The 24,736-nt window shown below is 48.1% G+C and overlaps 1 protein-coding gene across 1 annotated transcript in view; it reads left to right on the forward strand.

Annotated features, from left to right (window-relative positions):
- Positions 1-24,736, forward strand: part of ZAN (zonadhesin) — a 74,643-nt gene that overhangs the window by 29,258 nt on the left and 20,649 nt on the right. The window contains exons 14-24 of the mRNA XM_053360480.1: positions 1,600-1,847; positions 3,770-3,950; positions 6,485-6,599; positions 6,786-6,880; positions 7,926-8,102; positions 10,709-10,911; positions 11,315-11,459; positions 13,575-13,819; positions 14,578-14,742; positions 22,367-22,494; positions 24,010-24,281. Coding sequence (XP_053216455.1) covers positions 1,600-1,847; positions 3,770-3,950; positions 6,485-6,599; positions 6,786-6,880; positions 7,926-8,102; positions 10,709-10,911; positions 11,315-11,459; positions 13,575-13,819; positions 14,578-14,742; positions 22,367-22,494; positions 24,010-24,281 — 1,974 coding nt within the window. The remainder of the gene's footprint in view (positions 1-1,599; positions 1,848-3,769; positions 3,951-6,484; positions 6,600-6,785; positions 6,881-7,925; positions 8,103-10,708; positions 10,912-11,314; positions 11,460-13,574; positions 13,820-14,577; positions 14,743-22,366; positions 22,495-24,009; positions 24,282-24,736) is intronic.

A 24,736-nucleotide genomic window follows, 5' to 3' on the forward strand; every position in this document is an offset into this window, starting at 1 on the left:
GGCAGCTAAAGATATATTCATAAATTAAGCAATGTAAGATATTTGCAATCACAGAACACGCAACAAATTAAAGTGTGGAAATATAGGCAGTTAGACCTTTAAAATGCCCCCTTCTAAGTTGCTTCCAAAGTTTCTCACTTCCTTTTGCATAGAAAAAGAGCAAGTTTAAAATGGTTTACTTACAAACTTTTCAAAGGTCAGGTTTGTGTGCTTGCCCATACGGCAGCAATAAAACACAGGCAGCAAAACTTAGGGTGCAAACCGCCGTGGGTAATATAAAATAATAATAATAATAATGATGATGATGATGATGATGAAATTTTATTTATTTCCCGCCTCCCCCCAGCCAAAGCCGGGTTCAGAGCGTTTGGTACGGCTTCCTCTTACGATGAGGGAGAGTGACCTAGCTAAGCCTGGCAGGACAGCTTGCTTCTCTATGGTATTAACCCCTTCATGCATTAATTAGAGTTAAGCAAGTTGGCTATAGGGACGCGGGTGGCGCTGTGGGTTAAACCCTAGGACTTGCCGATCGGAAGGTCGGCGGTTCGAATCCCCACAATGGGGTGAGCTCCCGTTGCTCGGTCCCTGCTCCTGCCAACTTAGCAGTTCAAAAGCACCTCAAAGTGCAAGTAGATAAATAGGTTCCACTCTGGTGGGGAGGTAAACGCCGTTTCCGTGCGCTGCTCTGGTTCGCCGGAAGCGGCTTAGTCCTGCTGGCCACATGACCCGGAAGCTGTACACCGGCTCCCTCGGCCAATAAAGCGAGATGAGCGCTGCAACCCTAGAGTCAGTCACAACTGGACCTAACGGTCAGGGGTCCCTTTACCTTTTGCTAACAAAATTTTTAAAAAATCCTTCCAGTAGCACCTTAGAGACCAACTAAGTTTGTTATTGGTATGAACTTCCGTGTGTATCTGAAGAAGTGTGCATGCACATGAAAGCTCATACCAATAACAAACTTAGTTGGTCTCTAAGGTGCTACTGGAAGGAATATTTTTATTTTGTTTCGACTATGGCAGACCAACATGGGACGCAGGTCTAAACCACAGTGCCTAAGACTTGCCGATCGGAAGGTCGGCGGTTCGAATCCCTGCGACGGGGTGAGCTCCCATTTCTCAATCCCTGCTCCTGCCCACCTAGCAGTTCGAAAGCACCTCAAAGTGCAAGTAGATAAATAGGTACCGCTCCGGCGGGAAGGTAAACGGCGTTTCTGTGCGCTGCTCTGGTTTGCCAGAAGCGGCTTAGTCATGCTGGCCACATGACCTGGAAGCTGTACGCCGGCTCCCTCAGCCAATAAAGCGAGATGAGCGCCGCAACCCCAGAGTCGGCCACGACTGGACCTAACGGTCAGGGGTCCGCTGCCCCTTTGTCTTGCGGGATGTGGGTGCAAAACAGGTACAGGTGGGGCTGGCCCCACTTGCAAGCTGCAAGCTAATGGATTTCAAAGGGAAACCCCTTCCAGGCTGTCTCCTGGCCTCACTGCGATGACATCGGGTGATTGGCATGTGGGGAGCGCTGCCCACAAGGCTTGTGGGTGTCATTGGGGTGGCGAAACCCCCTCACCCACTGACCCCGATTCCTCCCCTTCCCGCCCCACAGATCAGGAGACCTGCACCATCTCGGGAGACCCCCACTACGCCACCTACGACGGCCGCCGCTTCGACTTCATGGGCACCTGCACCTACCTCCTTTCCGCCCCCTGCAACGCCACCTCGGGGCTGCCCGACTTCAGGGTGGAGGCCACAAACGAGCACCGAGGGAACAACAAGCAGGTCTCGTACGTCAAGTCCGTCAGCGTGGAGGTCTATGGGATGCGGATCGGGCTACTCAAGGGGCGCAGAGTCACGGTGAGTCCCCTCCGCCACGTTAGGAATGTCACTGGCACCAGATCAGGCCAAAGGGCGCCCATCCAGCCCACAGTGGCCAACCAGTTTTAGGATTCATATACAGTGGTACCTCGGGATAAGTACTTAATTTGTTCCAGAGGTCCGTTCTTAACCTAAAACTGTTCTTAACCTGAAGCACCACTTACTAATGGGGCCTCCCGCTGCCGCCACACCGCCGGAGCATGATTTCTGTACTCATCCTGAAGCAAAGTTCTTAACATGAAGCAGTATTTCTGGGTTAGCGGAGTCTGTATGTACCTGAAGTGCATGTAACCCGAGGTACCACTGTAACACCGGTCATGAAAGACCTACATTGGTTCCCAGTACGTTTCCGAGCACAATTCAAAGTGTTGGTGTTGACCTTTAAAGCCCTAAACGGCCTTGGTCCAGTACATCTGAAGGAGCGTCTCCACCCCCATCGTTCTACCCGGACACTGAGGTCCAGCTCCGATGGCCTTCTGGCGGTTCCCTCCCTGCGAGAAGCGAGGTTACAGGGAACCAGGCACAGGGCCTTCTTGGTGGTGGCACCCGCCCTGTGGAACGCACTCCCATCAGATGTCAAGGAAATAAACAACTATCTGACTTTTAGAAGACATCTGAAGGCAGCCCTCTTTAGGGATGTTTTTAATGTTTGAAGTTTTATTCTGTTTTTAGTCCTCTGTTGGGAGCCACCCAGAGTGGCTGGGGAAACCCAGCCAGATGGGCAGGGTATAAATAATAAAATTGCTGTTGTTGTTGTAGTAGTAATAATAATAATAATTTATTATTTGTACCCTGCCCATCTGGCTGGGTTTCCCCAGCCACTCTGGGCGGCTCCCAACAAAGATTAAAAATACATCAAAATGTCACACTTTAAAAACTTCCCTGAACAGAGCTGCCTTCAGATGTCTTCTAAATGTCAAGTAGTTGTCTGTCTATCTATCTATCTATCTATCTATCTATCTATCTATTTTACTTTTAAAAGACCACTGAAGGCGGCCCTGTTTAGGGAAGTTTTTAATGTCTGACGCTGTATTGTTGGAAGCCGCCCAGAGTGGCTGAGGAAGCCCAGCCAGATGGGTGGGCATAAATAATAAAATAATAATAATAATAATAATAATAATTATTATTATTATTATTATTATTATTGAACACAAGAGCCGCTCTCCCCTCCTCAGCCCTGGGACAGCTCAGCTGGCTGAGCACAAGACTCTTCCTTGCCGGGTCCTGGGTTCGAGCAGCATATTGGGCAAAAGATTCCTGCATGGCGGGGGGTTGGACTAGATGACCCCAGTGGCCCCTTCGAATGCCACAATTCTCCAATTTCTGTGGTTTCCAGCAACTGGGATTGAGAAGCGTTGCTGCTGCCTTCGAAGGACCCTCCCCACCCACAATGTTGTTGTTGTTTAGTCGTTTAGTCGTGTCCGCCTCTTCGTGACCCCCTGGACCAGAGCACGCCAGGCACTCCTGTCTTCCACTGCCTCCCGCAGTTTGGTCAAACTCATGCTGGTAGCTTCGAGAACACTGTCCCACCATCTCATCCTCTGTCGCCCCCTTCTCCTTGTGCCCTCCTCCTTTCCCAACATCAGGGTCTTTTCCAGGGAGTCTTCTCTTCTCATGAGGCGGCCAAAGTCTTGGAGCCTCAGCTTCAGGATCTGTCCTTCCAGTGAGCACTCAGGGCTGATTTCCTTCAGAATGGAGAGGTTTGATCTTCTTGCAGTCCATGGGACTCTCAAGAGTCTCCTCCAGCACCAGAATTCAAAAGCATCAATTCTTCGGCCATCAGCCTTCTTGATGGTCCAGCTCTCACTTCCCACCCACAATATCCAGACTCTAACCACCGTCCGCCGCCACTGCCACTTCGATGGCTCCTCTCAGCCTCTCTCTCTCTCTCTCCAACGCAGGTGGACGGCCAGCGTGTTACGTTGCCGGTGTCCCTGGCCGATGGACGGGTGTCCGTGCGACTGAGCGGCACCTTCGTCCTGGTCCAGACCGACTTCAGCCTCTGGGTGCGCTTCGACGGGAACCACCACGTGGAAGTCTCTGTCCCTGAGGCCTACTTTGGCCAGCTCTGCGGCCTCTGTGGTGAGCAGAATGGATGGGGTGGGTGGTTGGAGGGGGGGAACGGACCCCCAGGAGGTGAGCGGGACCAGGGAAGGGGTTTCACAATCACAGCTGTCAACTGTTCCCTTTTCTTGCGAGGAATCCTATTCGGAATAAGGGAATTTCCCTTTAAGAAAGGGAAACGTCGACAGCTATGTCCACAATTCGTCAGCGTTGTGCAGAGAAAATCCCTGCTTCGACCTGCATCATCTCCAACCAGAGAAGGCTTCCCCAACCTGGTGCCCTCCAGATGCTTTGGACTACAACTCCCATCGTCCTCAGCTGCGCTCCCATCCTAGCATCATGCAGCCCTGCTGGTGTGCGGCCAACGGGAATGGCGCTCTAAACAAAGTCAGAGACCTGGAGCCCCTGGATACATAGTCCAGGAACGACCCGCCCCCCCCCCCAATATTTTATTTTGAACTCTCAGAAAAGAGGTGGGAAACCTTTTGGCGCTGTGGGTTAAACCACAGAGCCTAGGGCTTGCCGATCAGAAGGTCGGTGGTTTGAATCCCTGTGACGGGGTGAGCTCGCGTTGCTCAGTCCATGCTCCTGCCCACCTAGCAGTTTGAAAGCACAAAGTGCAAGTAGATAAATAGGAAGGTAAACGGTGTTTCCGTGCGCTGCTCTGGTTCGCCAGAAGTGGCTTCATCATGCTGGCCACATGACCCGAAAACTGTACGCCGGCTCCCTCGGCCAGTAAAGCGAGATGAGTACTTCAACCCCAGAGTCGTAGCGCCTAACCAAGCACAGCTCCCAGAATCCTTTGGGGGAAGCCATGATTGGCATAATAATAATAATAATAATAATAATAATAATAATAATAATAATAATAAATTATTTTATTTATATCCCGCCCTCCCCAGCCGAAGCTGGGCTCAGGGCGGCTAACAACAATAAAACAATACAAAACTACAACACAAACAACACTCTAAAATCATTCATTATAAAATTAATTAAATTCAAGCCACTGGCCACCATTGGGCCAGAGCTCCGCGAAGATTGCCGAGGGAGGGAGTCAGGCTGTGCCCTGGCCAAAGGCCTGGCGGAACAGCTCTGTCTTGCAGGCCCTGCGGAAAGATGTCAAGTCCCGCAGGGCCCTAGTCTCTTGTGACAGAGTGTTCCACCAGGTCGGAGCCACAGCCGAAAAAGCCCTGGCTCTAGTTGAGGCCAGCCTAACTTCTCTGTGGCCTGGGACCTTCAAGATGTTTTTATTTGAAGACCGTAAGTTTCTCTGTGGGGCATACCAGGAGAGGCGGTCCCGTAGGCACGAGGCTCCTAGGCCGTATAGGGCTTTAAAGGTTAAAACCAGCACCTTAAACCTGATCCTGTACTCCACCGGGAGCCAGTGCAGTTGATATAGCACCGGATGAATGTGATCTCGCAGTGAAGACCCCGTAAGGAGTCTCGCTGCAGCATTCTGCACCCGCTGGAGTTTCTGGGTCAGTCTTAAGGGCAGCCCCACGTAGAGCGAGTTACAATAATCCAGTCTGGAGGTGACCGTCGCATGGATCACAGTGGCTAGGTCAGGGCGAGAGAGGTAAGGAGCCAACTGCTTAGCTTGGCGGAGATGGAAAAATAATAATAATAATAATAATTTATTTATACCCTGTCCATCTGGCTGAGTTTCCCCAGCCACTCTGGACGGTTCCCAATCAAGTGTTAAAAACAATACAGCATTATATATTAAAAACTTCCCCAAACAGGGCTGCCTTCAGATGTCTTTTAAAGATAGGATAGCTGCTTATTTCCTTCACATCTGGTGGGGGGGGTGTTCCACAGGGCAGGCGCCACCACCAATAAGGCCCTCTGCCTGCTTCCCTGTAACTTGGCTTCTCGCAGGGAGTGAACCGCCAAAAGGCCCTTGGAGCTGGACCTCCAAGTCCGGGCTGAACGATTATGGTGGAGACGCTCCTGCAGGTATATTAGACCGAGGCCACTTAGGGCTTTCAAGGTCAGCACCAACACTTTGAATTGTGCTCGGAAACATACTAGGAGCCAATGCCAATCTCTCAGGACCGGTGTTATGTGGTCCCAGCGGCCGCTCCCAGTCCCCAGTCTAGCTGCCGCGTTCTGGATTAGTTGCAGTTTCCGGGTCACCTTCAAAGGTAGCCCCACATAGAGCGCATTGCAGTAGTCCATGAGGGAGATAACTAGAACATGCACCACTCTGGCAAGACAGTCCACTGGCAGGTAGGGTCTCATCCTGCGTACCAGATGGAGCTGGGAGACAGCTGCCCTGGACACAGAGCTGACCTGTGCCTCCATGGACAGCGGTGAGTCCAGAATGACTCCCAGGCTGCGCACCTGGTCCTTCAGGGGCACAGTTGCCCCATTCAGGACCAGGGAGTCCTCCACACCTGCCCTCCCCCCGTCCCCCAAAACAGTACTTCTGTCTTGCCAGGATTCAACCTCAATTATAGTGTTTTAAACGCATGGTGCAAACGTTGCCTTTGAAGGGAGCTCTTCTCGTCCATTCTCCTTGCGCCCCTCACTGCGCACTCTTCTTTTTCCAGGGAATTACAACGGACAACCTTCTGACGACAATCTCATGCCCGACGGCACCTCGGCCGGAAACGATGTGAACAAGCTGGGCGAGAGCTGGCAGGTCCCGGGCGCCACGGACCCAGGGTGAGTCCACCACAGTCCGAACTAAAATCCAGGGCCACATTTTAATTTCCAGGTCCTGGCTGGGGAAAGCGGGTCACAGACAAGGTGTGTGAGGGAGGTGGCTGACAAGGGAGGGTAAGGATAGATAGATCTTCTGCAGTGCAAATGCCAGGAAGCCCCCTCTCCTCTGATGTGCCCATTTCACAGCTGCACCAACTCAGGAGACCCAGGAGAGTGTGACAAGGACATCGAGGACGATGCAAAGAAACCTACAAGTTGCGGGATCCTCACAGACCCTCAAGGTAAGATCTGGGTTCCCTGGAGAGGAGCCTGTTAAAGATGGACAGATACGTCCATTTCTGTTCTCTGTGTTTCTTGGTTTTGCAATCTTCGTCTCTCCTCAGCAGCTTTTGTTTAATCCTCTTGAAAATTTGCCCGCATTTCGGTCTGACTTCTTCCTTTTGTTACGGATATTAAACTTACTGTTTTCCTTTTTGGTAAGAGTAACTAACAGATAATGTTTTGCATGCATTTTTGACCAGTGTACACATTTTTCCAAGCGTTTCCGCCGCGAATGCATTTTTAAAAATGTTATTATATGATTATTATTTTTGGTACCAATTACAGTAAAAACATAACGGGGGGGGGGACCCAATTTAAAATACAGGTTAAAATGCAATTTAAAATGCAGCCTCATTTTAAAGTAGCCGATAAATCAAGACCATAAGGGGAGGGAAACATAAGGGTCAGACTGAATCCAAACCAAAGGCCAGGCGGAACAGCTCTGTCTTGCAGGCCCTGCGGAAAGATGTCAAGTCCCACAGGGCCCTAGTCTCTTGTGACAGAGCGTTCCACCAAGTCGGGGCCAGTACTGAAAAGGCCCTGGCACTAGTGGAGACCAGTCTAACCACCTTGTGACTTGGGACCTCCAAAGTGTTGTCATTTGTGGACCTTAAGGTCCTCCGCGGGGCAGACCAGGAGAGGCAGAAGATGGAGAAAGCTTGCTTTCTGCTGCTCCAGAGGCTAGGACCCGAACTAATGGATTCAAACTGCAGGAAAGGAGATTTTGACTAAACTGTAGGAAGGACGTTCTGACGAGGAGAGAAGTTCAGCAGCAAAAACGGGTGCTCTTGAAAGATGGCAGGGCTCTCCTTTGTTGGAGGATTTTGGATCTGCCAGGTGCAATTCCTGCATTTCAGGGGGCTGGACTAGAGGACCTTTGGAGTACCCTTCCAACCATGATTCCTGGGTCCTCTGCGAGGGAAGCACAGACTCTTGGGGACCTTACAGTAGCCCCCCCGCCCCCAGTGTGGGATCTAACTCATTAACTCTCCTTCCTCGCTCTAGGTCCGTTTGCCCCATGCCACAACAAGGTTCCCCCCGAGGGGGCGTTTCAGAACTGCGTGTACGATCTCTGCGGCACCGGGGGCGACACCGGCTCTCTCTGCTTCGCCCTGCAGTCCTACGCCGATAGGTGTGCCCAAGCCGGAATTCCCATCGCCTGGAGGAACAGCAGCTTCTGCCGTAATTATTTCTCTCATTTACATATAATAATAATAATAATTTTTTTTAAATTTACACCCCGCCCTCCCCAGCCAAGATCGGGCTCAGGGCGGCTAACAACCAATAATAAAAACAAGTTGATTAAAATGCAATTTAAAAGATGAAGATACAACATTAAAACAATTAGGGAGCAATCTCTTCATAGGAGGAGAAAGGAAAAAGAAGGAGAGGGAGGGAATCAAGTGGATTCCAAGCCAAAGGCCAGGTGGAACAACTCTGTCTTACAGGCCCTGTGGAAAGAGATCAGATCCCGCAGGGCCCTGGTCTCATGAGACAGAGCGTTCCACCAGGCCGGGGCCAGTGTTGAAAAGGCCCTGGCTCTGGTTGAGGCTAATCTAACTTCCTTAGGGCCCGGGACCTCTTGGGTGTTGCTATATATGGACCTTAAGGTCCTCTGTGGGGCAGACCAGGAGAGGCGGTCCCGTAGGTACGAGGGTCCTAGGCCGTGAAGGGCTTTAAAAGTCAAAACCAGCACCTTAAATCTGACCCTGTACTCCACTGGAAGACAATGCAGCTGGAAAAGCACTGGGTGAATATGCTCCCATGGCAGAGACCCTGTGAGGAGCCTTGCTGCAGCATTCTGCACCTGCTGGAGTTTCTGGGACAGCTTCAAGGGCAGCTCTGCGTAGAGCGAATTACAGTAGTCAAGCCATGACCACCCATAGGTTGCCTGCAAGCAGGTTCAGGAAAGCAGATCATTCATAGTTGAACTGTGGAACTCCCTGCCACAGGAGGCAGGCATGGCCACCAACTCGGATGGCTTTAAAGGAGGAATGGACCTATTCACGGAGGAGGAGAGGGCGAACAGTGGCTGCTGGCCGCAATGGCTCGACTTCCCTCCTCAGTTGTAACCAGCCATATTTCTGAATCCCAGTTGCTGGAAACCGAAGGGGAGTGTTGCGTTCCAAAAGCAAGGAAGAACTGGACTCTGACTAACAGAATACACATGAGGCTTGACCAGCAAGACTCTGGGAGGAGGTGCCAATCATAATAATCCTGTCCACCCCTTGGCCCAGGTCGTTTTATTCACAAAAGAACTTTTTACACAGTGTTCGTAAGAACCAATCAGATTTCCTCTGAGCATTTCAAAAAAACCCCACTTGGGACAAAGTTAAAGTAAAAACTACAAAGAGCTAATTTGAGCATGCATACATTCTGGGGGAAATAAAACAGGACTAAAGGAGGAATGCATTCAGCAAAACCCTGGACGTCATAAACAGGCAGGAAAGGAAGGAAGGATGGCAAGGAAACAGTATTTCCCATCTCCTTGTGAACTCTCTTCCTGGCCCTTAAGATCTATCTAAAGATTAAACTACATCAAAGTTACCTCCTATCTTTATGGTTCAGGATGCCTGGTGAAGCAACCAGTCTGTGTTTCAGAATGCTTATACGTGCCTGTCAGGCAGAGAAAATGAACCGTAGAGAAAATGGCCAGAAATGCAGAGGCTTGTGGGATTTGATCATAAATTATTGTCAATGAATCAAACCCAGTCAACACCATGCTTTCATCGCGGACACAATGGCTTGCTCCATATTTCATAATTCCTCATAGTAATCCCACCTGATCACTACAGGGGAGAGGCCTCTTGAGCCCAGATTCCTGCTTGCAGGTTTCTCCTTGGGGCTCTGCGTACGCGAAGGGGCTGTACGCACATCTGGTTATGGGTCCCAGTTGCTGTGATCGGGTTCCCGGGCCCGGAGAAGGCAGAGTTTTTGGCTGCCGGACTGTGGCTGCCAGACTAACGGGTGTCTGATTGGCCACTGTGAGAACTGGACTAAATAGGCCCCCTTTGGTGTGATCCTGCACGCTCTTCTCACGTTCTTATACAATGAGCTAAAATGACAGCAAATCACAAAGGCACTACAGAGCCCGCCATGCTACCATTTTCTAAAAGGTTGCACCGGTGGTATCTTCTGGATAAACGTTCCGTGTGTGTCCCCGCTGCTCCTTGGGACCTTATTCGTAGCTTTTATTTATTTGTTTTCGGCCATATCGCCCAAGTGCAGGATCAGACTTTGCTCAGATGAGCAAAGCACCATTGAAAGACTTCAAGGGCTACTGTGCCTTTGATCAAAAGCTTCTTGTTTATAAGTTCAAACTGCTCTATTGCTTCCTGTTCGACGTGGCTGGAGTTAGTGGGGAACAGGAAGCAATAAAATATGCTGGAGTTGCAAAATAAATAAACAAACTCTTGTTCTCTTTTTTATTATTTAATAAAATTTTAATTGGAAGTTTTATTTACAACATAACATAAAACCCCCATACAGAAATCCACCCTCATTAAACGTGAACATAACATACAATAAGGATAACATACAACAATACAAAAAACCAAATAAAAGACTTCCTTTATCCTGTATCTGGCCTCCTTATTTTCTTCTTATAAGCTGTTTCCTTGATGAATAATTAAGATTTTTCTAATTATAACTTAAATCTCCATAAAGTCTCCTGCAGATATTAATCGAAACAAGTCCAGGTATGTATTTCTCAAAGGAGGACAGTATCATTGCTTCTTTCTTTCTTTCTTTCTTTCTTTCTTTCTTTCTTTCTTTCCTTCTTCCTCCAGCCCTGAACTGCCCTCCTGGCAGCAACTACACATCTTGTGGCCCAGCTTGCCCTGCCACCTGCACGGAGCCCCCCTCCCGGAACAGCTGCAACCTGCCCTGCGTGGAGGGCTGCGTCTGCAACGAGGGCTTCGTCCTCAGCGGAGACCAGTGTGTCCCCCTGGGCCAGTGTGGCTGCACAGACCCCGGCGGCCAATACCATCCGGTGAGAAGTGGGGGGACCCAAGCGGACAGTACCTTCTGGCGAGGAGGAGGAGGACAGAGGGGTTTGCCTCCTGCAGATGACCCAATATTCCTGGGTTTTGTGAAAAGAGAGGCCTGCTCTTCCTGGCTTCCTTCATCTCATGGTGCTTTAGCGAGTGACATGAGCAAGGCAGACAAGCATCCCTTCTCCCCAAAATACCCATTTTTGGGTCACCACCCTGTAGGGTGCAGAACCACGAGCAGTGATCCACCTGTTCCAAGGGATCCTTCGTGTAACCTGCTCTAGGGTCCTGGAAGTGAAGATTCTTGGGTGCTCCTCAAGGTGGAGAAGGGCAGTGGGTGGGGTTCACAGCAGGACACCTGGGTCCTTTCCCCACTGACCCTCCCTCCTTCCTGCTCCTCAGGTTGGTGAGAGCTGGATGGCGAACAGCAACTGCACCCAGCGCTGTACCTGTGCGCCTCTCAACAACATCACCTGCGAAGAGTGGAGCTGCACCCCCGTTCAGGAGTGTCAGCCTGTGGAGGGGCTCCTGGGTTGCCAAGACACAGGTAAGACCCCCTTTTCTCTCCTGGCCTCCTTCCCAGAGCATTCCATTCCGAAGGCAAAGGAAGGATTGTACCCTGATTAATAAAATACACATAAGGCTTGGCCAGCAAGACTCTGGGAGGAAGTGCCAATGATAATTCCTGCCCACCCCTTGGCCCAGGTCGTTTTATTCACAAAAGAACTTTTTACACAGTGTTCGTAAGAACCAATCGGATTTCCTCTGAGCATTTCCAAAAAACCTACCACGTGGGACAAAGTTAGATCAAAGTTAGACCCTGATGTTGGGAAAGATGGAGGGCACAAGGAGAAGGGGACGACAGAGGACGAGATGGTGGGACAGTGTTCTCAAAGCCACCAGCATGAGTTTGACCAAAACTGCGGGAGGCAGTGGAAGACAGGAGGGCCTGGCGTGCTCTGGTCCAGGGGGCTATGAAGAGGCGGACACGACTAAACGACTAAACAACAACAAAACGGGGGGGGGGCTGGGGTGCACCAAAGCAATTACTTTTATAAAGGTTCTGAGCCAGCGCTCCAGCACTCCTCGGTCCAACCTGCACCTCTGGGGTTTACTCGGAGTGTAGAGCCAGCCCATGCTCTCTGAGTCTCTCCCAGACCTCAGAAGAGCGCTCTGGCCGCTTGCAACGCCAACCCCAAACTCCCGGTAGCCCAAATGCCAAGCGCCCGGGCAGGTGGGGATTCCGAAACCCTGGAGTTGGCAACCACATGCGCTTCAGCGGTGAAATGAAGGAACTTTATTAGGAATAAACGGTAGGAGGAAAGCAGGCAGAAGGTCAAAACAGAATGCAAAACAAACCTGAACACTGTGGCTCTAAAATGGAACCAATCTTAGCTTATATCAAGTTTACTCACCAAGTAAAACTTGGCGTGCTCTGGTCCAGGGGGTCACGAAGAGTCGGACACAACTAAATGACTAAACAACAACACTCACCAAGAATCAGCCAGGCTGGCCAGCTTCATAGAAAGTCTGGCTTTGAAATCTCATGTTGAGAGGGCACAACTGGATCCCTGGTGTTGGGAAGGGAACTGGATCCCCCTAGATCAGTGGTGGTGAACCTTTTAGAGACTGAGCACCCAAACTGCAACCCAAAACCCACTTATTTATTGCAAAGTGCCAACACGGCAATTTACACCTCCGTGTATAAGATGTCCCCTATTTTTGTTGTTGTTTAGTCATTTAGTCTCCTCCAGCACCGTAATTCAAAAGCATCAATACGAAGCTTATTTTGTTGTTGTTGTTTAGTCGTTTAGTCGTGTCCGACTCTTCGTGACCCCATGGACCAGAGCACGCCAGGCACCTCTGTCCTCCACTACCTCCCGCAGTTTGGTCAGACTCATGTTTGTGGCTTCGAGAACACTATCCAACCATCTCATCCTCTGTCGCCCCCTTCTCCTTGTGCCCTCCATCTTTCCCAGCATCAGTGTCTTCTCCAGGGAGTCTTCTCTTCTCATGAGGTGGCCAAAGTCTTGGAGCCTCAGCTTCACGATCTGTCCTTCCAGTGAGCACTCAGGGCTGATTTCATTAAGAATGGATGCGTTTGATCTTCTTGCAGTCCATGGGACTCTCAAGAGTCTTCTCCAGCACCATAATTCAAAAGCATCAATTCTTCGGCGATCAGCCTTCTTTATGGTCCAGCTCTCACTTCCATACATCACTACTGGGAAAACCATGGCTTATTAGTGCTTATTAGTGTCAGACGCGACAACTTTAAGAAGCTGTACTTGCAGAAAATGAACTTGTTCTTTGTAAAGTTCCACATATGCCTTTGCAAAATATAGTTGCTCTGTTCAGGTATCAGACAAAAGAACTTAAGACAAGGATTCCTGGAATAATACCTTGTTTTGCACTGCTGGGCTTCATCAGACATGCATACTCTAAATCAGTGTTTCCCAACCTTTGGTCTCTAGCTGTTTTTTCAGACTACAATTCCCATCATCCCTGACCACTGATCTTGCTAGCTAGGGATCATGGGAGTTGTAGTCCAAAACCAGCTGGCGATCCAAGGTTGGGAATCAATGCTCTAAATAATACAGATAAACGTAATAAGAGAAGGGGGCCGCCGCCTGGTGTCCCTGACCCCCCTCCCTTTCTCCTCCAGGAGTGGCAGCCTGCCACGTGGCCGGCGACCCTCACTACTACACTTTCGATGGCACCATGGTCTCCTTCATGGGCACCTGCACCTACACCTTGGTGACGCTGTGCCACAGCGACCCCCGCCTCCCGGCCTTCAACATCACCGCCAAGAACGAGGAGCGGGGCCAGCCCGAAGCCTCCTACCTCCGCCTCGTGACCGTGGAAGTGGCCGGAGCCACGGTCACCCTGCAGAAAAGTCGGCGGGTGCTGGTAAGGGCGCTTGCCCGAATGCAGGAGGGCAGAAGCAGAGGTGGTTTGCGGGGTGGGGGGTGTCTGCAAGGTTGCCTTCTTTATATGGGGGGCAGGGAGGGCTCCTGTGGAGGATGTCGGAAGGTTCAGGACAGGTAAAAAAAGAAAGTCATTCTTCATGCAGGGTGCAGCTAAACTGTGGAGTTCCCTGCCACAGGAGGCAGTGAAGACCGCAAATCTAGATGCCTTTAAAAGGGGATTAAATAAATTCTTGGGTGGTGGGGAGATGGGATATAAAGGTAAAGGGTAAAGGGACCCCTGGCCATTAGGTCCAGTCGTGGCCGACTCTGGGGTTGCGGCGCTCATCTCGCTTTACTGGCCGAGGGAGCCGGCATACAGCTTCCCGGTCATGTGGCCAGCATGACTAAGCCGCTTCTGGCAAACCAGAGCAGCGCACGGAAACGCCATTTTCCTTCCCGCCGGAGCGGTACCTATTTAGCTACTTGCACTGGTATGCTTTCGAACTGCTAGGTTGGCAGGAGCAGGGACCGAGCAACGGCAGCTCACCCCGTCATGGGGATTCGAACCACTGACCTTCTGATCTGCAAGTCCTAGGCTCTGTGGTTTGGATCACAGTGCCACCTGCGTCCCTGCTTTAAAAGGTGCTTTAAAAGAGGATTAAACAAATTCTTGGGTGGTGGGGAGATGGGTTATAGATGTACAGGAATGAATGAATGAAGACAGCCTCGTCCCACCTCGATTCTCTCGTCTCGCCACAGATTGATGGCCAACGTGTCCGGACACCTGTGGAGGGCCGCATTCCTGGCGTCTCCATCACCACCAGCGGGATCTACGTGGTCCTGGAGACCGATTTCGGGCTGGTGGTCAAGTTTGATGGAAACCATCACCTAGAGATCCAGCTGCCTGGGACTTACTTTGACAAGGTAATTCGCGACTCAGCCGCGATGGCTGCGCTCTGCTTCCGAAGGCCAGTTGCTGGAAGCCCCAGGAAGGGAGAGTTGCTCTTGCGCTCGGATCCTGCTTGGGGGTTTCCCACAATGGGCATCTGGTTGGCCACTGTGAGAAGAGGATGCTGGACTAGAGGGGCCATGGGCCTGATCCAGCATCCTGTTCTTGTGTTCTTACCTGCATCCCCAGTCTCAGTTTGCATTTCTTCGTCCAAAAAGTATTGATCTGATGTGTAGAGATCTATCCTGTTCTGCTTAATTCAAGAGGGTTCTGGAAGGTTTCTTCTCTGTGTGAAAGAAGGTTCTTGTTTGGGTTATATACCTTCCGAGAAGCTGAGTACAGCTGGTTTAAACTGGTTCTATTATCATAGAATCATAGAATCATAGAGTTGGAAGAGACCACAAGGGCCATGGAGTCCAACCCCCTGCCAAGCAGGAAACACCATCAGAGCACTCCTGACATATGGTTGTCAAGCCTCTGCTTAAAGACCTCCAAAGAAGGAGACTCCACCACACTCCTTGGCAGCAAATTCCACTGTCAAACAGCTCTTACTGTCAGGAAGTTCTTCCTAATGTTTAGGTGGAATCTTCTTTCTTCTAGTTTGGATCCATTGCTCCGTGTCCGCTTCTCTGGAGCAGCAGAAAACAACCTTTCTCCCTCCTCTATGTGACATCCTTTTATATATTTGAACATGGCTACCATATCACCCCTTAGCCTCCTCTTCTCCAGGCTAAACATGCCCAGCTCCCTTAGCCGTTCCTCATAAGGCATCGTTTCCAGGCCTTTGACCATTTTGGTTGCCCTCCTCTGGACACGTTCCAGTTTGTCAGTGTCCTTCTTGAACTGGACACAGTACTCCAGGTGAGGTCTGACCAGAGCAGAATACAGTGGCACTATTACTTCCCTTGATCTAGATGCTATACTCCTATTGATGCAGCCCAGAATTATCTTTCTGTCAAGGTCACTCTGACTATAATAGTCAGGCTAGAAGCAGCCTGGGTTTCACTTTCTCTTTCTGTCTCTTTTTCTTCTGGTGTGGTGTCCTATTTTGTTTTTTTTTTTTTTTTTTTTTTTTTAATAATATTTTTTATTACGTTTCTTTCCAAATTTTATACATTACAAACAAGGAGTTTACAAGAAACCATTTTTTTTTTTTTACCAAAAATCCCAAATTGAACTTCCCCACCCCTTCCGATTCTGCGTTCTTTATATTAACAATGTCAGCAATTTGTTACCTTATGTCATACCTTATTGTAACTTTTACATGTTATGTATCTATATTCAATATATTATGTCAGAATTTTTATACCTTTAAAATAAACATAACATGTTCAATTTCATATTATCTCCTTTTCTCTTTTATCACTTAGTTTACTATTTACTTAATCATAATTGCTAAAGCATATCATTTTCAAATCATGCACCGTCTTAAGATTCATACAGTTTGTAATACTTTTGCAAGTAGTCTTTAAACTTTTTCCAGTCCACCTCAATTGTTTCTACATCCAAATCTCGGATTCTGCCGGTCAGTTCAGCTATCTCCATGTAGTCCATCAACTGCGTCTGCCATTCCTCCAGCGTGGGTAAATCTTGTGTCTTCCAGTTCTTTGCGATGAGTATTCTTGCTGCTGTACTAGCATACATAAACAAAGTTCTGTCCTTCTTTAACACTTTCTGGTCTACCATGCCCAACAGGAAGGCCTCTGGTTTCTTGGGAAAGGTATACCTAAATACCTTTTTCAACTCATTGTAAATCATTTCCCAGAAAGCCTTAACCTTTGGGCATGTCCACCAGAGGTGAAAGAAAGTCCCCTCTGCTTCCTTACACTTCCAACATTTATTGTCAGACAGGTGATGTATCTTAGCTAACTTGACTGGGGTCATGTACCACCGGTATATCATTTTCATAATGTTTTCCTTCAAGGCCGTACTGGCCGTAAATTTCATTCCGGTGTTCCATAACCTTTCCCAGTCTTCAAACATAATGTTGTGTCCAACATCCTGTGCCCATTTAATCATAGCAGATTTAACTGTCTCATCCTGTAAATTCCACATAAGCAGCAAGTTATACATTCTAGATAACAGCTTTGTCTTTGGTTCTAACAATTCTGTCTCTAGTTTCGACTTTTCCACCTGGAAACCAACTTTTTTGTCCATTTTGAAAACCTCTTGAATTTGAGCATAATGTAGCCAATCTCGCACCTTATTTTTTAGTTTGTCCTGGCTCTGCAACTTCCAATTGTCTCCAATTTTTTCAGTCAATTCCCAATATTTCGGCCAATAGGCCTCCATATTGGGTCTTTTTCGGGCCTTGGCCTCCACTGGTGATAGCCACCTCGGAGTTTTACTCTCTAGTAAGTCTTTATATTTCATCCAGACTGCAAAAATTGCTTTTCTGACAATGTGGCTTTTAAACAATTTATGTGCTTTAACCTTGTCGTACCATAGGTATGCGTGCCATCCAAAAGCATTATTAAAACCTTCCAGATCTAGGACATCGGTGTTTTCCAACAAAAACCAATCTTTCAGCCAGCAGAAGGCTGCAGCTTCATAATACAACCTCAAGTCCGGCAGGGCAAACCCCCCTCTTTCTTTCGAATCTGTTAATATTTTAAACTTTATTCGGGGCTTTTTGCCCTGCCAGATAAATCTAGATATATCCTTCTGCCATTTTCCAAAGCAATCCACTCTGTCCACGATCTGTAAGGTTTGAAACAAAAATAACATTTTCGGCAACACATTCATTTTTATAGCTGCAATTCTTCCCAACAAGGAAAGTTTCAATCTTGACCAAATTTCTAAATCCTTTTTAACTTCCAACCAACATTTCTCATAATTATCCTTAAATAAATTCAAATTCTTGGAGGACAAATAGATCCCAAGGTATTTCACTTTTTTAACCACATTCAGTTCTGTTTCTCTCTGAAACCCCTCTGTTTCTGTAATTGTTAAATTTTTGGTCAGAACCTTAGTTTTTTGTTTATTCAACCTAAATCCCGCCACCCGACCAAATTCAGATATAAGTTCGAGAGCTCTTTTTGTACTGGATTCTGGCTCCTGCAGTGTCAAAACTAGGTCATCTGCAAAAGCTTTCAGTTTATATTGTTTCACTCCGACCTCTATCCCTTGTACCAACCGGTCCTCTCTGACCATATTCAATAGCACCTCCAGGACTGAAATAAATAACAGAGGGGATAGAGGGCACCCTTGTCGTGTCCCTTTTTCAATTTTAAATTCCTCCGTCACCACATTGTTCACTATTAATTTAGCTTTTTGTTCTGAATAGATTGCATGTAATCCATTCTCAAACCCCCGTCCCACTCCCATCCCCTCCAAGTTCTTCTTCATAAACATCCAAGATATATTGTCAAATGCTTTCTCCGCATCAATAAAGATTAACACCGCCCTTGTGTTCCTGTTAGTCTGCAAAAGTTCTAAAATGTCAATGATGTTTCTAGTGTTCTCATATAAATGTCTACCAGGGAGAAAGCCAGCTTGGTCTTTATGAATTACTTCATTTAAGACTTTTTTAAGTCTATTTGCCAAAATGTCTGCAAATATTTTGTAATCCACATTTAGGAGTGAGATGGGACGGTAGTTTTTAAGCTGAGTCTTTTCAGATTCTGACTTAGGTATCAATGTGATGAAGGCTTCTTTCCACGTTTCTGGTGCCCTCTTCCCATCCATAATCTGGTTACATACCTCCAACAAAGGTTGTATCAAATAGTCCTTCAGAACCTTGTAATATTTGGAGGTAAGTCCATCCGGGCCTGGAGATTTGCCTAGTTGCATATTCTGAATGGCACCTTCAATTTCCTGTGTGGTTATTATAGAGTTCAAGATTGATCTTTTATCTTGAGTTATTTTTGATAGTCCATTTATCTTTAAAAATTGATCTATCTCTGATTCTTTCTGGGGCCCCTGTGCATACAGTTCTTTAAAGTATCTGTGGAAGCACCTCCTAATTTCTTCTGGTTTCTGTACGGTCCTTCCATCAATCTCTAGATTTGTTATCGTGTTTAGCTTTTGTCTTTTTTTCAGCTGCCAAGCTAGCAGCTTTCCACATTTATTTGCTGATTCAAAAGATCTTTGCTTCATCTGTTTTATTTTCCATTCAATCTCCTGATTGATCAATTTTGAGTATTCTGCTTGGTGGAATTTAATTTCTCTCAGCACCTCCTTGGACTTTGGTTTGGTTCTCAGTTTTTTTTCTCCTTGGTGTATTTTCTCCAATATTTTGTCCTTCTTTCCGTTCCAGAGTTTTTTCTTGATTGAATTCTGTTGTATCAGAAACCCTCTCATAACAGCTTTACTTGCGTCCCAGATCGTTCTTTTTTCAACTGTAGTATTCAGATTTATCTCAAAATAGTCCTTTAATGTTTTTTGGGCCTTTTTCACAATCTCTTGATCTCTTAGTAGTGTGTCATTCATTCTCCATCTGAAGGAACCGGGTTGAGTTAATCTAAGTTCTATTTTCAAGGCGTTGTGGTCGGAGCATGTTTTTGGGCAGATTTCCACCTTTTTAGTCTTGGGTGCCAGCCCCCTGGAGGTCCAGATTTGGTCGATCCTTGACCAAGACAGGTGGGCCTCAGAGAAAAAAGTTCCTTCTTTACCTAGGGGGTTCTTTGTCCTCCATATGTCGATCAAATCCAGATTGTCAGTCAGTTCGAAAAAAGTTTTGGGCAGTCTGCCATCAGATGTTAAGTTTTGGTTGTAAGACTTATCCATATGTGTAGACACCACTCCATTCATATCTCCCATCATTATGATGTTAGCATAGTCCAGATAGTCCAGCAACGTCTCATGCAGCTTCTTGAAAAATTCTGATTTCCCGTCATTTGGGGCATAAATTCCTAATATCAATATTTTTTCTCCTTGGGTTTGAATTTCAATTGCCAAAATTCTTCCTTGTTCATCCTTAAATAGAAATTTGGGTATCAGGCTCTCCTTAGCATAGATCACCACTCCTCTTTTCTTTACTTTGTCAGACGAAATAAATTCTTGGCCTAATCTTTTATTTACCAAAACCTTCCTGTGGAGCCTGGTCACATGGGTTTCTTGTAGGCAAATAATGTCCAATTGTTCTTTCTTCAATATGTGAAATAACCTCCTTCTTTTCTCCGGGGAATTTCCGCCATTTATATTCCAACTGAGTAGCCGCAGAGACATCCTGAACTATTCTGCTACACCTAGAGCGGTGTATCTTCTTTCTCCTCTGGTTCCGAAGGTGCAGGTATTGCTCCACCTGGGTTGGGTATAGGCCAATTAGCTGCTGCTTCTTTTTGGAGGTCTTCTCCGTGGTCGTGCTGGAACTTTTGTAAGTCCTCTGGTGATCTTATTTTAACCTTCTTCTGTTTGTAAGTGAATGATAGCCCTTGTGGGAACTCCCACCTATAAGGAATTGTGTTGAGTCTCAGCAACTTAGCCAAATCTGAGTAGGTGGCTCTCAAGTCCAATAACTGTTTAGGAATATCTCGATAAATTTCCACCCTTTTCTCTTGTATCACAATTGAGTTTTTGAAGTGTAGGCCTAGTATTTTGTCTCTCTCCTCCCTTGATCTCAAAGCTATTAAGCAGTCTCTGGATCTATCTTTTCTTACTAATCTTCCCAACCGAAAAGCCGATACAATTTTAAAATCAATTTCTTCTTTTAAGTCCCAGAACTTTGTAAACTCTGTTGTCAAAAGTCCTTTCAAATCTTCTTGTTCAATTTCTGGGACTGCCCTTAGTCTAAGGTTGGTCTCGCGATTTTTCAATTCCACCAACGAGAGATAGGTTTGTTGGTCCCCTATCTGTTTATGAAGAGGCTTGACTTCCGCTTTAACTTCCTCGACTTCTTTTTTAGCTGATGTTGCAATTTGAACGGCTTCCCCTGCCAATTTACGATTCTCTTCTGTTGCTCCTTGCAATTTTTCAATTGCTTGAGTATGTTGGGAAACCTGATCTGTCAATTTCTGAATCGAGGATGTTGCTTGGTCAATTTTTGTTGATTGGTTATCAATTTTTTGATTTATTGCTGACAGTTGTTCCAAAACTTGTTTCAGTACTGCCTCAGCTCCTCCTGCTGCCATATCTTCCTCTTCAGATTTTTCAGGCTTTTCGGTTTCTACTTTTTGTGTCGCAAGCACAGCTGGAACTGATAATCTACGTCCCTGAGTTAAAGTTGTTTGCAAAAGCTGTGCTTGCTTTTTTGCTTTCTCTTTCTCCTTAGCTTCCTTAGCTTTGGCTGCTCTTGTCTTTCCTGTGCCACTCATCAGTCAACGTTCAAGGTCAAGTGTTGTAATCCCATGGGAAAGGCAAGTCCAGAATTAAAAACAGTCTATTGAGAGAAGGTAAACAAAAAAAAACTTTCCCAGGCCTCTGTATTCCCAATGTCCTCTAGGGGGAGTGCCACCAAAGTTTTAGTAAGAAGAAGGTAACTTTCCACAATTAAAGTCTCTTTGTTCCAACTTTAAAAACAATTTTAAAAGCAAATTAGTTCCAGCACGCTAAAAAAAAAAGTCCTGCAGAGCCCTTTTCAACATATAACAAAGTTCCAGCAAGGTGCCTGCAATTGTATCCACTTCAGCTAGATGAGCTCAAAAGTTACAAAAGTATCTGGAAGCTTGCAACAGTTCCGCAGTTTAAACAACTTTACCCGGCCACCCGGGAATTTGGGGTTAGAGTCTTCCCTTGCCCTTGGGGTGTCCGCTCCAGGTCAATTTTATGCTGTATTTATTCTTTAAAAGTGAAATTCAAATGTGCACGAAAGTCCCGATTTAAAGCTTCAAAGCTTCCCTGTTCACAGCGCTTTCCGCTCTTTAGACCGTCTGCTTTGATCTTGAAAGCAGTGTCGGAAGACGGACTTCCTCTTTCTCGTCTCCCGTTTTTAGCCAAATTTTCCGATTTAGTTTGTAAAGTCTTAGGTCCTTACTCACGGGTTTGATGTTTCAGCCCGATGTTTCTTGGAAGAAAGGTCAGCGCTCATCCGTGACAGCCGCGCGGCTTCGCCTCCGCAGAAAGAGCGATGAACCCACAGCACCGCTCCCCCTCCTTCACTCCGGAGCCCCTTACGGGGTTCCTTTTGTGATTTCGGGGTCGCTCCAGGTGCCCGCCGGGTCATTTTGTATGTAGTGCTATGTTTTTGTCTTATTCTAAGTTATAAGTTTGAAGTCTGCTGCAACTGGATTTTTTATGGACAGTGCCAATCCTGAATGTATTGGATTTGTGACCATTATGCTCCTTGCCTTCAGTAGCAGTAGCCTCTGGCCTATTTTTTGGGAATCCTGCAATGTGTTTAAGTTTTTCCTCCATATGCAGCTCATCACCTAACCCACCTCTCCCTTTGACCCTCTCCTCCTCCCTGCCGCATGCCCCTTCCCCATCTGAAACCCCCTCGCCATCTTTTTTTGACCAGTTTTCCTTTGTTTATCATCCTGAGCACCACCATCTCCCCCCGTGAAAACCCGTCCCTTAAAGCTATCAGAAACCCATGGGAAACTTGGAGAGCCTGCTTTTCTCTCCAAGTCTAAATGATTTCTGGATCCCCTGGTTTTCCGTCTCGTTGCCAATTTAATGCGTCCTGCACAAAGGCCATAACAACCTCCTTCCCGTCCCCAGGTGTGTGGGATGTGCGGCAGCTTCAACAACCAGAGCGGAGACGACCTCCTGATGCCCAACGGACACTTGGCCACCAATGCCAGTCAGTTTGGAAACAGCTGGAAGGCACCAGGAGACGCTGACCCCGGGTGAGGAGGCAGGGGCATTCGATGGCGCGGCCTAGAGCACTCTGGCCGGGGAGGGGAGGGTCATAGCTGTCAACTTACAGATTTGAAAATAAGGGACCAGCAGCCTAAAAAATAAGGGATCAGCAGCCAAAATAAGGGATTTTCAGGGCACAGGTATGTTCAACTTCTGAGCCCCTCCAAGCCAAAGGCAGAAAGCCCAGCCTGCAGCCAAACGAAGCCTCAAGCAGTGGTTCCCACAGCGCAGCAACCCGGCAAAGGGGATGCAGCAAGGAAAACCACCCTCACCTCTCCGCTGGGAAGCGCTGAGCAAAGACGAGTCCCCAGGCAACGCGGCCGATTTGATTGGCACAAGGCATGCAAGCTCCACCCCCCAGTCGTTCTCAGGCTCCTTATTGGGTGAGCAACACAGCCAAGCAACACAGCTGGAGCCTCCCTCCTCCCTGGCCGGCAGGGAGGGAGGGAGGGAGAGGAGCTGCTTCCTTTGAAAACCGGGAAATTTAAGGGACATCATCAATAAGGGATAGCAGCGGGACACGGCGCTGGGATAAGGGACTGTCCCGCCAAATAAGGGACGGTTGACAGCTATGGGCGGGGTATAAATAAAATTTATTATTATTATTATTAACTCCCTTGGGCTGCCTTTGAGGGCCCGTGTGCACAGCGAGGGGTTTGAGGAGGTTGCCGCGGGCGGCAGTCGTAAAATGGCCGCTGTGGCGGTGACGAAAAACAAAATGGCTGCCACAAAGGCGACTAAGGTGATTGAGGGCCTGATGAAGAACGGTGGAGGGAGGTGGGTATCTTTAGCCTAGAGAACGGTAGGCTGAGAGGGGATAGGTTAGCCATCTCCAAAAATCTGAAGGGACGTCACACGGAAGATGGATCAAGCTTGTTTTTTCCTGCTCCAGGATGGCTTAAAAGTTACAAGAAATGCGATTTTGACTAGACATTAGGAAGAAGTTTCAGACTTCCTTGGAAGGTGGTGGTTCTCTGCTTTAAGTAGAAGTTGGGTGGCCATCTGCAAGGGATTTTTTAGCTGCGATTCCTCCATTTCAGGGGGTTGGACTAGATGACCGCCGGGGGTCCCTGCCAACAACCCTGTGATTCTTTGACAGAAAGCTTTCCCCTACATTATCATCTATGTTGTGTGATTAATGATGGGCGAGTTAAGTTCTTCCCAGACCAGTTCTTTCCCCATCCCATCAGTCAGAGGGTCAAACTAGGACCTGGGAGGGAGCAGGGTTCGAATCTCCCCATGTCCACTACGAAGCTCCCTGGAGGACCTTGGGAACCAGTCACCCTCAGCCTTACCCACATTGCAGGGTCGTTGTGAGAATAAAATGGGGAGAACCCCTAAGCTCCTTGGGGGAGAATAGGTGGGGTTCAAATTCTTTAGTTGTCATTCCTGCATTGCTGGGGGGTTGGTCTAGATGGCCCTTGGGGGTCCCTTCCAACCCTACGGTTCTGTTAGATGTAAAATGAACAAACAACACCCTCGCTCCCTCCTTCTGCCCCCAGCTGCCAGCCAGACGACCGCGAGGACCTGGAACCCCCCTGCTCGGCCCAGGAGATGGAGCGCCTTCGCGGCCAGTGCCGTGAGATCCTGGGGCCCAAGTACCAGCCCTGCCACGGCACCATCGACCCCCAGCCCTTCTTCCAGAACTGCCTGTACGACATGTGCGAGTACCAGGGCATGGCCTCCGTGCTCTGCGACAACATCCAGTCCTACGTGGAGGCCTGCAAGAGCCAAGGCGTGGATAACATCTCGTGGAGGAACAGCACCTTCTGCCGTGAGTCAAAGGCCCCCCAAAGTAGCTCACACTGAGAGTGAGGAGTTCAGCCTACACTCGAGTAGGACCCTGGCAGAGACACATGCCCGACTGGCATGTTCCTTCCCTCCTGGTCGATCGATCGGGAGCTTCATAAGCTTTCTTCAGAGTTTGCACAGTTTTTGCATGACAGACCTTAGCAACTCAGCATTTTGGCTAGGTAAAGGTAAAGGTAAAGGGACCCCTGCCCATTAGGTCCAGTCGTGGCAGACTCTGGGGTTGCAGCGCTCATCTCGCTTTACTGGCCGAGGGAGCCGGCGTACAGCTTCTGGGTCATGTGCCCAGCATGACTAAGCCGCTTCTGGAGAACCAGAACAGCGCACGGAAATGCCGTTTACCTTCCCGCCGGAGCGGTACCTATTTATCTACTTGCACTTTGACGTGCTTTCGAACTGCCAGGTTGGCAGGAGCAGGGA

The sequence above is a fragment of the Podarcis raffonei genome, chromosome 13, assembly GCF_027172205.1.
Source record: "Podarcis raffonei isolate rPodRaf1 chromosome 13, rPodRaf1.pri, whole genome shotgun sequence".
In the NCBI taxonomy this organism is placed as follows: Eukaryota; Metazoa; Chordata; class Lepidosauria; order Squamata; family Lacertidae; genus Podarcis; species Podarcis raffonei.